Source organism: Emys orbicularis, chromosome 7, assembly GCF_028017835.1.
Source record: "Emys orbicularis isolate rEmyOrb1 chromosome 7, rEmyOrb1.hap1, whole genome shotgun sequence".
Classification (NCBI taxonomy): Eukaryota; Metazoa; Chordata; order Testudines; family Emydidae; genus Emys; species Emys orbicularis.
Genome location: NC_088689.1, coordinates 130,947,811 through 130,963,365, shown reverse-complemented (window position 1 = coordinate 130,963,365; position 15,555 = coordinate 130,947,811). Strand labels below are relative to the sequence as shown.

At 60.6% G+C, this 15,555-nt stretch overlaps 1 protein-coding gene across 1 annotated transcript; it reads left to right on the top strand.

The window, feature by feature from the left end:
• The first annotated feature begins 1,147 nt into the window (after window positions 1-1,147).
• Window positions 1,148-10,128, top strand: CRELD1 (cysteine rich with EGF like domains 1). The gene is made up of 10 exons (XM_065408161.1): window positions 1,148-1,273; window positions 1,573-1,655; window positions 3,114-3,224; window positions 3,653-3,744; window positions 4,080-4,256; window positions 6,635-6,730; window positions 7,094-7,177; window positions 7,694-7,789; window positions 8,126-8,269; window positions 9,908-10,128. The coding sequence occupies exons 1-10, from the start codon at window positions 1,148-1,150 to the stop codon at window positions 10,126-10,128; spliced, it is 1,230 nt and encodes a 409-aa protein (XP_065264233.1).
• The last annotated feature ends 5,427 nt before the right edge of the window (window positions 10,129-15,555 follow it).

Genomic DNA, 15,555 nt, shown 5'->3' with positions numbered 1-15,555 from the left:
GGGGGGAGTGCCGGGGGGGGGGGGCTTGGCCCTGGGGCGCTGGGCCCTTGGGGCTGTGCCGGGCCTGGGGGGGGCCTGGCACGGGGGGGGGCTGTGCCCCCAGGCTGGGCTCTGCCAGCCTAGATGAGGGGCGGGGCCAGGCGCGATGGGGGCGGGGCGCGGCCGGGAGGGAGATGGGGCGGGGCCTGGCGTGAGGGAAGGGGGAGGGAGGAGAACCAGGGGTCCTAGCACCGCCCCGTTAACAGGTGCAGCCCGCGCGGAGCGCGCTGATTGGCTGCGTATCGGCGGAGGTGACGTCTCTGCGAGGCCCGCTGCCATTGGCGGAGCGCGGCGCAGCGCGTGGGCGCTGCAGGGAGTCGCAGGCCGCAGCATCGGCTGCTCGCGCCGGGCTTTTCCTCCCCCTCCCGGGAGGGGCTGTTCTCGCGCGTGCCCAGCCCCCCCCCCGGGGCTTTGAGCCGCTTAGTGCCCGTGGGCCTTACAGCCCAGCCCGCCCGGGACCCCGCACTGCCGCGCCGTGCAGCGGGAGCGTCCAGCGAGCGCCCCCGGCCCAGCGCCCCCTAATCCCGCCCGACCAGCGCCCCCCAGTCCTGCCCGATCCCCCCCAGCCAAGCGCCCCCCCAGTCCCGCCTGCTCCCCCGGACCAGCGGCCCCCAGTCCTGCCCGATCCCCCCAGCCAAGCGCCCCCCCCCAGTCCCGCCTGCCCCCTCTGGCCCAGTGCCCCCCTGTGCTCCCCCGTCCTGCCTTCCCCCGCCCCAGCCCTGTCCCAGTCCAGGTTGGCCCCCCAGCCAAGCACCCCCCAGTCCAGCAGTGCCCCCCTGGCCCCCCTGCCAGATCTCCCCCCCCCCCCCAGCTCCTACAGAGCAGGGAGGCGTGGGAACTGGAATTGGGGGGAGGGCCCGTGACCTCCAGGGTCACCTCCTGGGCGGGGAGCTCTGTCCCCAGCAGCTGCCGGCTCCCAGGCATCGTCCCCGTCTTTCGGCGCCAGCGCCCCACAGGTGGGTTGGGGGTTCAAGCTTCAGGGCCACCCGCTGGGACCTGCCTCGTGCTCCCCGGCCGCCCAGGAAGGGCTGTGCCCAGGCCCCACGCCCCGCAGCGGGGCCGGGTGTCAGGGCTGCTGCTCTCTCCCCAGCCTGTGCCTGCCGCGAGGATGGGGTTGCCCTGGAGAAGGCTCCTGCCCTTGCTGCTGGAGCTGCTGCTGGGCCCCTGGTGCACAGGCTCCTCCCCATCTGAGCCCTGCCGGACCTGCCGGGACCTCGCCAGCAGCTTTCTCAAGGTGCAGGGCTGCAGGGGCTGTGGGGCAGAGGGAGGCGGCCGGGCGTTTCCCAGGGCCAGGCCCTGAGTGCGGCAGGATTGGTGCCCCCCATGGGCACTTGTGCTGGGTTCCCCACACAGCACTGCCCCCCCAAAGGGAGAGGCTGAGCATGGGGCTGGGGCTATGGGGCATAGCCGGGTTGGGCTAGGCTTGTTGCTGGGGTGGGGCGGCGGTGGGTGCAGGGAATGCTGGGCGTGTGGGCTGGGAGGGGTTTGCTGTGGGGCTGGACCTGGGGCTGTGACCTTCCCTTGCTTCCCCAGGGCCTGGAGCGGACAGAGCGGGAGAATTTTGGGGGAGGGAACACGGCCTGGGAGGAAGAGAAGCTGGCGAAATATGCGCACAGGTGAGCGGGTGGCATGCGCTCCCCCTGCCTGATTCCTGCCCCAGCTCACCCATGGGGGGGGGTGTGGACAGGAGCTCAGTGCTGCCCCCCCTCCAGTCTGGGGCTCCGGCCTGGAGGTGAAGATCCCACAGAGAGCTGGCTTCCTGGAGCTCCAGCTGCCATCGTGAGCTGGGGGTTGGGCTGGCTGGATCAGTAGTTTTGTGGGGGAGTGCTATGGGGCTGGCGGTTTGGGTCAGGGAGGAGGGAGGTGCTATGGGGTTGATGGTTAAGGCAAGGGGGGACTATGGGATGAGGGGGAGGTCAGGGATGACTGGGGCAGTGGTTGCGTAGTGGGAGGGAGGAGGGTGCTATGGGGCTGGTGGTCTGGGCAGGGAAGAGGGTGATATGGGGCAGTGGCATGGGTGGGACTATGGGGCTGGTGGTCTGGGGGGCTGCTATGGGGCTGGTGGTTTGGGGGGGGAGTGTGGGGCTGGTTGTTGGGGCCAAGGAGCTGGTCTGGTTGGGGGGGTGCTATGAGGCTGGCGGGTGGGTCAGGGGAGGAGAGGGGCACTATGGGTCTGATGGTCCGGGCAGGGGCAGGGCTATGAGACCATAGGTTGGGACATGGGAAGGAGGGTGCTATGGGGCTGGTGGTCTGGGTGTGGGGTGTCATGGAGTCTCTGTGCTCGGGAATGGCTCTGAGTGAAGCCAGGCAGGACTCGGGGCAGCGTCTCCCCTCAGGGCCACACTCACCAGGGCCAGGAGCCTGCTCTGCTTCGGCGCTTCCTGGGTCCGACCTCGGACCGTTCAGCCCCCTGGTCACCCTGTTCGCTCCCTGCAGCAAGTCCCCCTGGGCGGGACCCCTGGGGAGCCTCAGATGCCCCCAAAGGGCCCTGCCCCCCACTCCGCAGCCAGCAGTGACTCCCAGCCCTCGTGTGACACAGATGGGTTATTAGACATCCGGGACCCAGCGTAGAACAGAGCTTGTGAGCACAGAAATCAGGGACCTGCAGCAGAATCCAGCTTGGGGGGGGATCCAGGGCCCTGGGCTCTCCCCCTGAGTCCTGAGCCAGGAGACTGCCCACCCAGCTTCCACCAGCCCAGCCTCAGACACGCCCGTTGCCCCTCCTCCATCCTGGGCAAACAGGTCACCACCTCTCACTTTGCTCCAGCTTGTCAGACCATCAGTTGCCAGGTTACGAAGCACTTTGGCCATTCTCTGTGTGCACTAGGGGCTCTGCAAAAATCACACACCTTTGTCCTGCCACCTAGGCATTGGGATAACACACAGGGCAACTGAGGCACACACAGTATTCATGCAAAACATTAAGAAAAGACCTCCCGCTTTGTCACAGGGGACAGGGCACTGTGGGAGCTGCTTGTCTTGGTGGGGCGGGGAGGACGGTACTATGGGGCTGATGGCCTGGGGAGGTGCTATGGGGCCGTGCCTGCCATACCCTGACCCCCATTCCTGCGCAGTGAGACGCGCCTGCTGGAGGTGCTGGAGAGCGTGTGTGGCAAGTCGGACTTTGCGTGTCACCAGCTGCTGGAGCAGAGTGAGGAGCACGTGGAGAGCTGGTGGTTCCAGGGGTGAGTGACTGGGACAAGGAGCAGCAGGGTCTGTGCCACACCAGGGCTCTGCTCTGGGCGTGGCCCAGGCTCCCTTTCTTCTGGGCCATGTACCTGGGTGACCCCCATCCAGCCACGGGCTACCAGCTACCACCTCCCCAGAGATGGGCTGTGCACTGTCCCATCCTGGGGTGGCAGCCACTGGGCGGAGGTGGGTTGGCAGGGGTGGGGCCCCAGGCAGCAGGGTGCCGGGAGGAGGAGGGGGACTTTGCATCCCAGCCAGCACTCCCGGCAGTGCATCCTGCCCAGATGTCCGTGTCCAGGGCAGTGAAGGTGCCTGGGCAATGGGCACAACCAGCAGTGGTAGCACAGGGTGCAGTGTTTATGTAGGACCTACCTTAATTGGCTTCTCCTCTGGGGGTAACAGTGTCTCCTGCTGTATCCCTCAGACAGCAGCAGCACCCCGACTTCTTCCAGTGGCTCTGCATGGACACTCTGAAGGTCTGCTGCCCACCTGGCACCTATGGCCCTGACTGCCTGCGTGAGTCGCCAGCCCTGCTGGCTTCTGGAGCACCTCTCCTCAGGTCCAGGCTAGGGGCACCATGGGAAGGGATGGGGGAGCAGGCCAGGCGCCATGGGCAGGAACTGGGGCCTGGGAGGGGCAGCACTGTGGATAGGGGTTGGGATGGGAAACCGGTGCCCGGGAGGGGCGCTGTGGGCAGGAACTGGGGCTTTGAGGGGTGGCACCATGGGTAGGGGTTGGGACAGAGGGACAGGTGCCATGGGCAGGGGGTCGGAGGTGGGTGTGGGGCACTGGGACAGGACAGGTTCTGTGCCCAGCACCGGTGATCAGCACAGCAACCTGTCTCCCTGCAGCATGTGCTGGTGGGCACCAGCAGCCGTGCAGTGGGAACGGTAAATGCGACGGCGAGGGGACGCGCGCGGGCACTGGCCTGTGCATGTGCAGCCTGGGCTACGGCGGCTCCTTCTGCTCCGAGTGCGCAGACGGCTACTACGAGGCAGCCAGGAATGAGAGCCACCTGGTATGTGCTGGTAGGTAGTGCGGCACAGCACGCGTGGGGCGGGCGGGAACAGCGCGTGTGTCCTGGCAAGTGGGGGTGCGAGCTGCACTGCCCTCTTCGGCTTGGGGTGGCCCTGCCTGAGACTTCTGTGAGGGGGTCAGCGAGCATGTGGACCAGGGGGATCCAGTGGATACAGTGTACTTAGATATTCTGACAGCCTGTGACCAGGTCCTGCACCAAAGGCTCTTAAGCAAAGTAAGGAGTCATGGGATAAGAGGGAAGGTCTTCTCATGGATCAGTAGCTGGTTAAAAGATAGGAAACAAAGGGTAGGAATAAATGCTCAGTTCTCAGAATGGAGAGAGGTAAATAGTGTGGTCCACCAGGGGTCTCTACTGGGACCAGTCCTATTCAACATATTCATAAATGATCTGGGAAAAGGGGTAAACAGTGAGGTGGCAAAATTGGCAGATGATACAAAAATACTCAGGATAGTGAAGTCCCAGGCAGACGCGAAGAGCTACAAAAGGATCTCTGAAAACTAGGTGACTGGGCAACAAAATGGCAGATGAAATTCAATGTTGATAAATGCAAAGTAATGCACATTGGAAAACAGAATTCCAACTATCCATATAAAATGATGGGGTCTAACTTAGCTGTTACCGCACAAGAAAGAGATCTTGGAGTCATTGTGGCTAGTTCTCTGAAAACATCCACTCAATGTGCAGCAGCAGTCAAAAAAGCGAACAGAATGTTGGGAATCATTAAGAAAAGGCTAGATAATAGAGAAAATATTGTATTGCCTCTATATAAATCCATGGTATGCCCACAGCTTGAATACTGCATGCAGATGTGGTCGCCCCATCTCAAAAAAAAAAAAGTGCAATTGGAAAAGGGCGACAAAAATGATTAGGGGTATGGAACAGTTGCCATATGAGGAGAAATTAATAAGACTGGGACTGTTCAGCTTGGAAAAGAGACGACTAAGGGGGGATATGATAAAGGTTGTCACGGACTCATAGATTGTGCCCACTCTTGGTCCCGTGGGGGGTGCCCCTTTCAGTGAGACAGCCCTTCTCGGGGGTCCACTCTCTCGGGATCAGGCCCCTCCACCTCCTGGAGCCGTACCTCTCTGAGCCTTAGCACGTCTGTCTCTGCTGTGGGCCCCCTTGGGGAGTCCACTCGCTCTGGACCCCCGGGGCCTAACCCCCTAACAACCCCCCCCCCCCCCCCCCCCGAACAGGCAACCCTGTTCTCTAGCCCGGAGTGACTCTCAGCCAGCATAACACAGGAGGGTTTATTGAGCATTGAACACAGCACAGGAAACTCTCCGGGCCTCAGGTCTGGCCTCCCTCAGCACAGCACATTCCCCATCTTCTTCCCTGCATCCCCCGCCTTCCTCCTCTCTCCAGCCCGAGCCCCCCTGCTTCCCAGCTGGGCATCTGATATCACCGGCCCCAGGCCCCGCCTCTGTCCATTGTCTTCTCTCCAGGGAAACAGGGTCGGAAACAGGGTCGCCGGGGCCTCCTCTCCTCTCTTCGCACCCCATTGTCCGCCCACTGGCCAGAATCGGCTGTGACTCCTGAGCTGGGCCTCCGGGTCACCAGGTCACCGTCGCTGGGGTATCCATTCTCCATGCCAGTGGTTGGGGTCCCAAGTTCCCTTGCCGGTCCTCTGTAACAACAAACTCCCTCTCCCATCACCTCGTTAAACCCGTAGCATCCAGGGACACTGAGTCCAACCCTCTCTGCATGCAAACCATTGGAAAACCAAGAAAATCCCCCATAGGAAACAAGAAACTCCCCCACTTCATGTCAGAGGTCTATAAAATCATGACTGGTGTGGAGAAAGTAAATAAGGGAGTGTTATTTACTCCTTCTCATAACACAAGAACTAGGGGTCACCCAATGAAATTAATAAGCAGCAGGTTTAAAACAAACAAAAGGAAGTTCTTCACACAGCGCACAGTCAACCTGTGGAACTCCTTGCCAGAGGATGTTGTGAAGGCCAAGACCATAACAGGGTTCAAAAAAGAACTAGAGAAGTTCATGGGGGATAGGTCCATCAATGGCTATTAGCAGGATGGGCAGGGATGGTGTCCCCAGCCTCTGTTTGCTAGAAGCTGGGAATGGGCGGCAGGGGATGGATCATTTGACAATTGCCTGTTCTGTTCATTCTCTCTGGGGCACCTGGCACTGGCCGCTGTCAGCAGACAGGACACTGGGCTAGATGGACCTTTGGTCTGACCCAGTCTGGCTGTTGTGTAAGAGCTGGCTATGGGCTCTGCTCTGGGGCTGGCTGTAGCCCCAGGTGACTGGATCTGTCAGCTTGCTGGGTTTGCCTGGGCAGATGGCGAGGGACTGGGCTGGGCTCTGCTGCACGCTCACAGCCTGTCTCTCCTGTCTTGGCAGAGTGCTACCGGGCCTGCGGGCGCTGCTCGGGGCCAGAGGACTCCAGCTGTCTGCGCTGCAAGAGGGGCTGGGCGCTGCATGAGCACAGGTGCATTGGTGAGTTCCTGCTGCTCCCGGAGAACTCAGGGCCTGGCCCCACCCTGCGGGGGCTAGTGAGGCAGAAGATGCATGGGGAGAGCAAGGCCCTGCTGCCTAGGAGCCCTAGGGTGTATTGTAACCCGTGCCTGGGTGTTGTGCCCCCGGGGCAGGGCTGAAGCAACAGGGACATGGCTCAGCCCGCTGGGCCCTTGTCACTGTGGGCAGGGGGTGGGGGTGGGGTTTGGAGCTGGGCCGTGGGGCACCAGGCTGGGCAGGGGGGCGGGGTGGGTATGGGGTGGGTTGTGGGGCGCAGGGCAGGGGGCAGGGCTGGGCTGTGGGGCAGGGGGAGGGGCAGTGGGCCTGAAGCCACTCTCTTCACAGACATCGATGAATGTGGCACGGAGATGGCGCATTGTCGGGCCAACCAGTTCTGTGTCAACACCGAAGGCTCCTACGAGTGCCGAGGTCAGAGCTTGTCCCCAGGGCCGGGCCCGTGCAGTGCGTTGGTGTTTGCACCCTGGGCGGGGTGTGCCCTCGCAGCATGGCCCCCCTGTGTCTGCCCTGGGCTACCAGGCCATGCTCGTGCCCTGTCCTTCAGTGGGGCGGTCCCAGAGCCTGGTGCGGGAGGGGGTGGGGCGTGGCTGGGTCAGGATCCATGCACTGCTGCCCCCCGCAGGGCACCCCGCTCTCTGCGGAAGGGAATCCGACTCCGTGCGGGCCCCTGCCCCCTTCGTCACCCCGTGCAGAACGGAGGCTGGTCCTGTGGTGCCGGGCAGCACCCGGCACCTGATGCACCTCCGCTGCGGCTCCCCTGGCCGGCCCGGCCTGCGCATGCCATGCTCTGGCCAAGCTGTGGGGAGCGGTTCTAGCCACCAAAATCCACGGCCAGGTGGGTCCGTCTGTCCCCGGGGGATGCAGCCCCCCCACTCGTGTGGGTGCCTGGTGGTGCTGTCGGTGCCCTCACGCCCGCTCTGTCCCCAGACTGCGCCAAGGCCTGTGTCGGCTGCATGGGCGCCGGGCCTGCCCGCTGCAAAAGGTGCAACAAAGGCTACCAGCGGGATGGAGCAAAGTGCCTGGGTGAGTGCCGTGCCCCCCCGCCCCACTGGCTCTAATCTCCCCCCCTGCTCCACCTGTGCCCTGCCCTGCCGGCTCTAACCTCCTCCCCCCACCCCACCCCCGCCCCCCCAGCACCATCATCTCTGACCTTCCCTTCACCCCACCGGCTCTAATCTTCCCCCCTGCTCCACCTGTGCCCTGCCCTGCTGGCTCTAACCTCCTCCCCCCACCCCACCCCCACCCCCACCCCACTGGCTCTAATCTCTCTCCCCCCCCCCCCCCCCCCAGCACCACCAGCTCTGACCTTCCCTCCACCCCACCGGCTCTAATCTCCCCCCCCCCCCCTCACCCTGGCAGACGTGGACGAGTGTGCCAGCGCGCAGGAACCTGTCTGCACCGGGCCCCACGAGGTCTGTGAGAACACAGACGGCAGCTACCGGTGCGTTTGTGCAGAGGGCCACGTGCGCAGGGATGGCGAGTGTGTGGAGGACAAACCCCCAGGTGAGACTCTGCAGGGACCCCCCTGGCTCCTCCCCCTCCATGGGCCGTGGGGAGTCACTGCCCTGGGGGGATTCTGGGTGGGAGGGGTCTCACATGGGGGTGGCACTGTTTACCTGGGGAGGTTCTGGGGGAGAACATGCTGGGGGTGGTACTGCTTCCCAGAGGGGTGGAAGTTTCTGGCCTGGGGGGCTGGGCTGGGGTTCCACCCTGGGACGCGGTGCTGCTCCCTGGGGGCAGGGGGAAGGGAGTTTGCAGCCGAGGGGGGGGGAAAGCTGCTCCTGTGGGGGTGGGGTGGGGGTTTCTCTGGAGAATCTCTGTCCCAGTAAGGAGGAGAGGATGGAAGATGATAACATGCAGGTGGGATCTGATGAGAGAGGCTGTGAGTTCGTCACGGAGGTCACAGATTCTGAGACTTCCCGTGACTTCTGCAGCGGTCGGTGCACCTGGCTCTGGGGCAGCTCAGCCCCTGTGCCAGTCGTACCGGCCACTGCTAGGGCAGTCTTCTGCCACCGCGCCCCCCCCCCCCCAGAGTGGGGGAGGGGGCACGGGATGGGATGAGGGGGCGCTGGGTGGTGCTTACCTGGGGGGCTCTCTGGAAGCGGTGACATCCCCCTCGCTCAGGTGCTAGGCGGGGGTGTGGCCAGGTAGCTCTGTGTGCTGCCTGCACCCAGAGCACCAGCTTCGCAGCGCCCATTGGCGGGGAACGATAGAGACACCAGAATAGAGGCTCAACTTAAATGTATCCCCAAATTAAAAACACAGTAAGAGAACCAAAAAACCGCCACCGCGGCTAAACAACCAAGGAAAAGAAGCAGTGAGAGGCAAAAAGGCATCCTTTAAAAACTGTAAGTTAAATCCTAGTGAGGAAAATAGAAAGGAGCATAAACTCTGGCAAGTGAAGTGTAAAAATACAATGAGGAAGGCCAGAAAAGAATTTGAAGAACAGCTAGCCAAAGACTCAAGAACTAACAGGAAATTTTTTTTAAGTACATCAAAAGCAGGAAGCTGCTAAACAACCCGTGGGGCCACTGGACGATCGAGATGATAAAGGAGCACTCAAGGACGATAAGGCCATTGCGGAGAAACTAAATGAATTCTTTGCATCAGCTTTCACAGCTGAGGATGTGAGGGAGATTCCCAAACCGGAGCCCTTCTTTTTAGGTGACAAATCTGAGGAACTGTCCCAGACTGACGTGTCATTAGAGGAGGTTTTGGAACAAATTGATAAATTAAACAGTAATAAGTCACTGGGACCAGACCGTATCACCCAAGAGTTCTGAAGGAACTCAAATGTGAAATTACAGAACTACTAACTGTAGTCTGTAACCTATCATTTAAATCAGCTTCTGTACCAAATGACTGGAGGATAGCTAATGTGACGCCAATTTTTAAAAAGGGCTCCAGAGGTGATCCCTGGCAATTCCCTCTGTTTGCCAGAAGCTGGGAATGAGCGACAGGGGACGGATCACTTGACGATTCTCTGTTCGGTTCATTCCCTCTGGGGCACCTGGCACTGGCCACTGTCGGCAGACAGGATACTGGGCTAGATGGACCTTTGGTCTGACCAAGTCTGGCCGTTCTTATGGGTTCCTGGCCTGGGGCATTACCCCCTGACTGCCCCCCTTTGTCCCCCCGCAGACACCCCGGCAAAGGGCTTTTTCGACGAGGTGACGGAGGACGAGGTGGTGGTGCTGCAGCAAATGTTCTTCGGCGTGGTGATCTGTGCGCTGGCCACGCTGGCTGCCAAGGGTGACATGGTCTTCACCGCCATCTTCATCGGCGCGGTGGCAGCCATGGCTGGCTACTGGCTCTCGGAGCGCAGCGACCGCGTGCTCGACGGGTTCCTGAAGGGCAGATAGCTCTGGGCGGGAGGCTCCTCCCTGCCCCCAACACAGGGCCTGGGTGGGCGAGGCCCTTAGCACCGGCTTGGGGACTGTCCCTGTGATGGGGAGCAGGGGGTGCCTGGCTTGAGGGGGCCCCAGGACTGAGGGTGAGGTGGGAAGCTGGTGGGGGGCCCCTGGCTCTGGGGGTGGGGTGGTGCAGGGCAGGATGTGGCACCCCTTGGCCAGGCCTGTGCCAGAGTTCTCAGAGTCGCTTTCCCCTTGAAGATGTTTTGTCCATGTGGATCCCACTCGCTGTGCAAGCGCTTCGTGCCCTGTCGCTGGGGCTGGGCCTTGCGTGTGCCCCCCTCCAGCGCATGGGGCTGCAGGACAGGTGGTGGTTCCCGCTGGGAGTGCCCAATCAACAGGCAGGCCGGAGGAGACCTAGCGCTGCAGAGAGCAACACTCCAAAGATGGCCTCTGCCCAGTCGGGGGCCTTATCTGGCACAGCAATGGGCAGCATGCCAGGGCCCCCCGTGCAGGGAACAGCCTGCCTGCTGGGAGAAAGGGGGCTGCCGTCCGGGTGCACAGGCTGCTGGTACCGCCTGGCGCCACACCGGCAGCCTTTGGCAGGGGTGGCCGGGGCTTTGTCCCGTGCGACAGGCAGGGACTCGTCTGCTGGGTTTGGGCCCGTTGCCTCTCACGCTGTCTGGGGCTGGAGCTGTTTCTCCTGGGTGTAAGAACGTAAGAACAGCCGTACTGGGTCAGACCAAAGGTCCATCCAGCCAGGCTTGAATGATCTTTAGGAAAGACACAAGGGCGGGTGGCTGGCCGATTGACGTGGAGTCTACCCCATCTCCACATGTGGTGCAGGACGGGCCTGCCATGAGAGCTGGGAGCTGGTGGACTCTGGCTCGCCCGTGGCCAGCTGGGGCGATGTGCAGAGAGCACTGCGGTCGGGGGCCGGAACAGGGCTCCGTCAGCCCCAGAGACCTGCCTTGGATCCCCACTGTGTGTGCAGGGGTAGCACGCTGAGCCACCTCGGCAAGCTCCAGCCCAGGGGCTGCAGCCTCCAGAGGGGAGCAGCTGTGCAGAGCTCCCCACGCAGGCTCCCAGCAGAGCTCTGCCAGCCCCCTGGGGCTCTGGGTGGGTCTTGGGAGAGCGGGAGGGGAACTGGTGGATGGGTGGAGAGTTCCTGGGCTGCAGCCTGCCTGATCTCGTGTCTGCGGGATGGGGGAAGCAGTGAGAAAAGGGCCTGGCGGGATCCCCGACTGGGGCACGCTCTGGAGTGCAATGGGGTGTTTTGTGTCTGTTGGCGGCAAACAGGACGGTCCCAGGAGAGCCCCATCTGCAGAACGGGTTTGTGACCAGAGTCCTCCGGGGACCTCTCAGGCTGACCTGAGCTGTGGAGAGTGTGCCGGGCTGATGGATGGGCAGTGGAGAGCGGCTGGGTTCTCCCGGGGATCCGACACTGCTGCTGGCCTGAGGAGGGGCAGGTGTCTCCCAGCTGTTGACTGCGAGGAGCTGGATCGTAGGGGTTGACGTGGTGGTGGATGGCTTGGAGTGCCAGCACAGCGTGGAGCGGCAGCCTGTGTGCCCGGAGGGCGTGGGGGGCTTGCTGTGAGGCTGTGGAAAGCTCTGCTCAGGGCTGCACGTGGGGACGGGGGCAGAGCTGCAAGGTCAGGGTCCATGTGATCTTTGGGGGCTGGGACATGGATCTGAGTGGCCAGGAAGGGATCCCAGGGGAAGTCTGGCAGGAGGTGCAGCATATGCTTGGATGGCTTGTGGCCCAGTCGTTTGAGGCAGGTCCTTGGTGTGGTTTGGGATTTGCCCTGGAGGTGGTGGTGTGCGGGTGTCTCCCCAGGGAGGTAGGCACCTGCTCAGCCCTATGAGTTCTGCACTGGCCCCTGCAGCCCTGGGTGGGGGCAGCTGGCAGCGGAGGCCAGACCAATTCAAATGGGAAGTTGGCCCGGGAGGGCAGGGGCGCTGCCAGCTCTGGAAGCCGCTGGGCCCAGCACAGGGGTAACTGGGCAGTACGGACTGGCCTGTGCTGGACAGGAGTCAGGACGTGCGCGAATGGCCCCTTCTGGCCTTGAACCCTGAGTCTCTGGAGGGCTCCTGACATCCCTTGGCTGAGCCAGTCGACGCGGGTGGTCGCGAGCAGGCCCTGTTGCCTCAGGGCGGGGGAGGCTTTGGCTCGTACCGGCGAAGCTGCGCTGAGAACTGGTCCCCCCGGGTGCACTGCGTCCCAGGGGGAAGGACGAGAGCTGGAGGCTGCTGCTTGTCTGTCATGAGAGAGTCCCTGAAAAGGGGGGGGGGTGTTTGGGGCAGATGTTCCCGGCCCTGGCTGCTGGAGTCTCTAGTTCTGGGGATCCTGAGGTTGCCTAGAGGCCTCCATGGCATGAAAGGGGAGTTGGAGTGGGGACTGACTGGTGTGCAAACCCCTGCACGAGACACAGGCTTGAAGCCAGGACGCTCTCCTCAGCATCCTGGGGCCGCCAGGGGTCAGGCCAGATTCCACAGACTGAAATCAGCTTGGCCTCGTGGGACTGTGACCCTGCCCAGGTGAAGCACTGCTGTCTGGCGCATGGTGCCTGGGCACTGGCAGGTGTTGGATGCACGCTGGGGAGCCAGGACGTGTCTGCGTGTAGCTGGTGGAGATGAGCGTGCTGGACTGTGCCGCAGGTTGCTGGCTCCCAGAGGCCCTGCTGCTGGGCACTGCCGGCGCCCTGGGCAAAGGGTGAATATCGAGCCGCTGATGAGCCTCCCCTGGCACTGCTGTGATCTCAGTCTCCAGTGGTTGCTGTTCTGCTCTTGTCCTCTTCTGCATGCCAGCTCCGGGGCAGTGTGGGGTGTCCACAGGTGGGACGCAGCCGGGGAGTGAGATCCTGCTCACCTTTGAGCTGAACAGGAAGGAGACACCCCTCCCCCCCACACTGTGCACCACAGGGGCCACATGGCTGAAGAGAATCTCCCACCCCAGGATCTATCCAGCTGCCCCCTTTGGCATGAGCCTCAGTCTAGGGCCCCGAGCACCTTGCCGTGTAGAATGTCATTACAGGGCCCCCCCATGGTGCAGAGGGGACAGAGGCCTGGGCAGATGAAGTGACTGGGAACTGAGCCTTGGTCTTCTGTATCCCTGGCTGGAGCCTGCCCTGCCCTTGGGGGGAGAACAGGAGCAGGGCCAAGTCCTGCTGGAGCTGAGTGCCAGCGAGGCTGGGAGCTGGCACCGGGCTAGCTGAGAACAACAGTGCTGGGCTTGTTCAACACAAGGCCCCTGGCTCGGGGCTCTGATCTCAGGGGGCAGCAGAGCGGTGCCAGACGCTCACCCTCTGGCAGTGCCTGGCCCCCCCACAAGGCAGGACCAAACGTGGTGGCTACTCCTGGAGTCTGGGAAGGGCAGGCACCTGCCCCTGCTGGGGATGGGGGGGGGGGCTTTTAAAGAGTGCTCTGCCCTGCCCCTGCATGTGTGGCCTCCTGACCCCCAGCCAGTACTGGAGAAAAGCAGGGCCAGTCCTGCCTGAGTGCCAGGTGGGGGCCCCAACCCTAGAAAAGCAGGTTTAATACTGGCCATGGGGCCTGATCCCCCAGACTGCCCCCCATGTCCTGCGGGAGCTGGGTGTAGTTTGGGGAGTGGGGCCAGCTGGCTCCAGCTACACTCAGAGGCTAGCCCATGATGTCTGCTCCAGGAGCAACGGCTTGAGATGGGGGCCCCAACCAGCGAGGCCTGGCCCAGCCCCTCACTCCAGCACTGCTCAGGGCCCTGGGCATGCCTGCACCCTCTCCACCCACCAGCCCTGAAGGGCCAGGCGCCGGAGGGGCAAAGGGGGTAAGTTTGAATATGCCCCCTGCTGCCTAGATCCATTAGCACTAGGGCTGGCAAGAGATTAAAAAATTAATCACACTGTAGAATACCATTTATTTGAATATTTTTGGATGTTTTCTACATTTTCAAATACATCAATTTCAATTATAATACAGAATACAAAATGTACAGTGCTCACTTTATATTTGATTAAAATATTTACACTGTAAAAAGACACAAGAAATAGTATTTTTCAGTTCACCTAATACAAGTACTGAAGTGCAGTTTCTTTATCATTAAAGTTGAACTTACAAATGTAGAATTATGTACAAAAAAATCTGCATTCAAAAATAAAACCATGTACAACTTTAGAGCCTACAAGTCCACTCGGTCCTACTTCTTGTTCAGCCAATCACTCAGACAAACAAGTTTGGTTACATTTGCAGGAGATACTGCTGCCCGCTTCTTTTTACAATGTCACCTGAAAGTGAGAACAGGCGTTTGCCTGGCACTGTTGTAGCCGGCATCGCAAGATATTTACATGCCAGATGCGCTAAAGATTCACATGTCCCTTCATGCTTCAGCCACCATTCCAGAGGACATGCGTCCATACTGATGACGGGTTCTGCTCGATAATGATCCAAAGCAGTGTGGACCGACACATGTTTATTTTTGTCATCTGAGTCAGATGCCACCAGCAGAAGGTTGATTTTCTTTTTAGGTGGTTTGGATTCTGTAGTTTCCACATGGGAGTGTTGCTCTTTTAAGACTTTTGAAAGCATGCTCCACACCTTGTCCCTCTCAGATTTTGGGTTGAGTGCTGTAGCTATCTTTAGAAATTTCACATTGGTACCTTCTTTGTGTTTTGTCAAATCTGCAGTGAAAGTGTTCTTAAAACAAATGTGCTGGGTCATCATCCGAGATTGCTATAACATGAAATATACGGCAGAATGCGGGTAAAACAGAGCCAGAGACGTACAATTTTCACCCAAGGAGTTCAGTCACAAATGTAATTAACACATTTTTTTTAATAAGCATCGTCAGCATGGAAGCATGTTCTCTGGCGTCAGGGCCGGCTCCAGGCACCAGCTTACCAAGCAGGTGCTTGGGGCGGCCGCTCCGGAGAGGGGGCAGCACCTCCAGCTGTTCGGCGGCAATTCGGCGGACGGTCCCTCACTCCCGCTCGGAGCGAAGGACCTTCCCGCGAATTGCTGCCGCAGATCGTGATCGCGGCTTTTGTTTGTTTGTTTTGTTTGTTTGCGGCGGCCAAAACCCTGGAGCCGGCCCTGTCTGGAATGGTAGTTGAAGCACGAAGGGGCATATGAATATCTGGCATGTAAATACCTTGCGATGCCGGCTACAACAGTGCCATGCGAACGCCTGTTCTCACTTTCAGGTGACATTGTAAACAAGAAGCGGGCAGCATTATCTCCTGCAAATGTAACCAACCTTGTTTGTCTGAGGGACTGGCTGAATAAGAAATAGGACTGGGTGGACTTGTAGGCTCTAGAGTTTTATATTTTTATTTTTGAAAGTAGGTTTTTGTACATAATTCTACGTTTGTAAGTTGCACTTTCACAATAAAGAGACTGCACTACAGTACTTGTATGAGGTGAATTAAAAATATTTCTTTTGTTTATTTTTACAGTGCAAATATTTGT

Coding starts and splice junctions, on each gene's coding strand:
- CRELD1 (XM_065408161.1), top strand. CDS start 1,148: ATGGGGTTGCCCTGGAGAAGGCTCCTGCCCTTGCTGCTGGAGCTGCTG. Junction 1,274..1,572: donor TCGCCAGCAGCTTTCTCAAG/GTGCAGGGCTGC, acceptor TTGCTTCCCCAG/GGCCTGGAGCGGACAGAGCG. Junction 4,257..6,634: donor GAGCCACCTGGTATGTGCTG/GTAGGTAGTGCG, acceptor CTGTCTTGGCAG/AGTGCTACCGGGCCTGCGGG.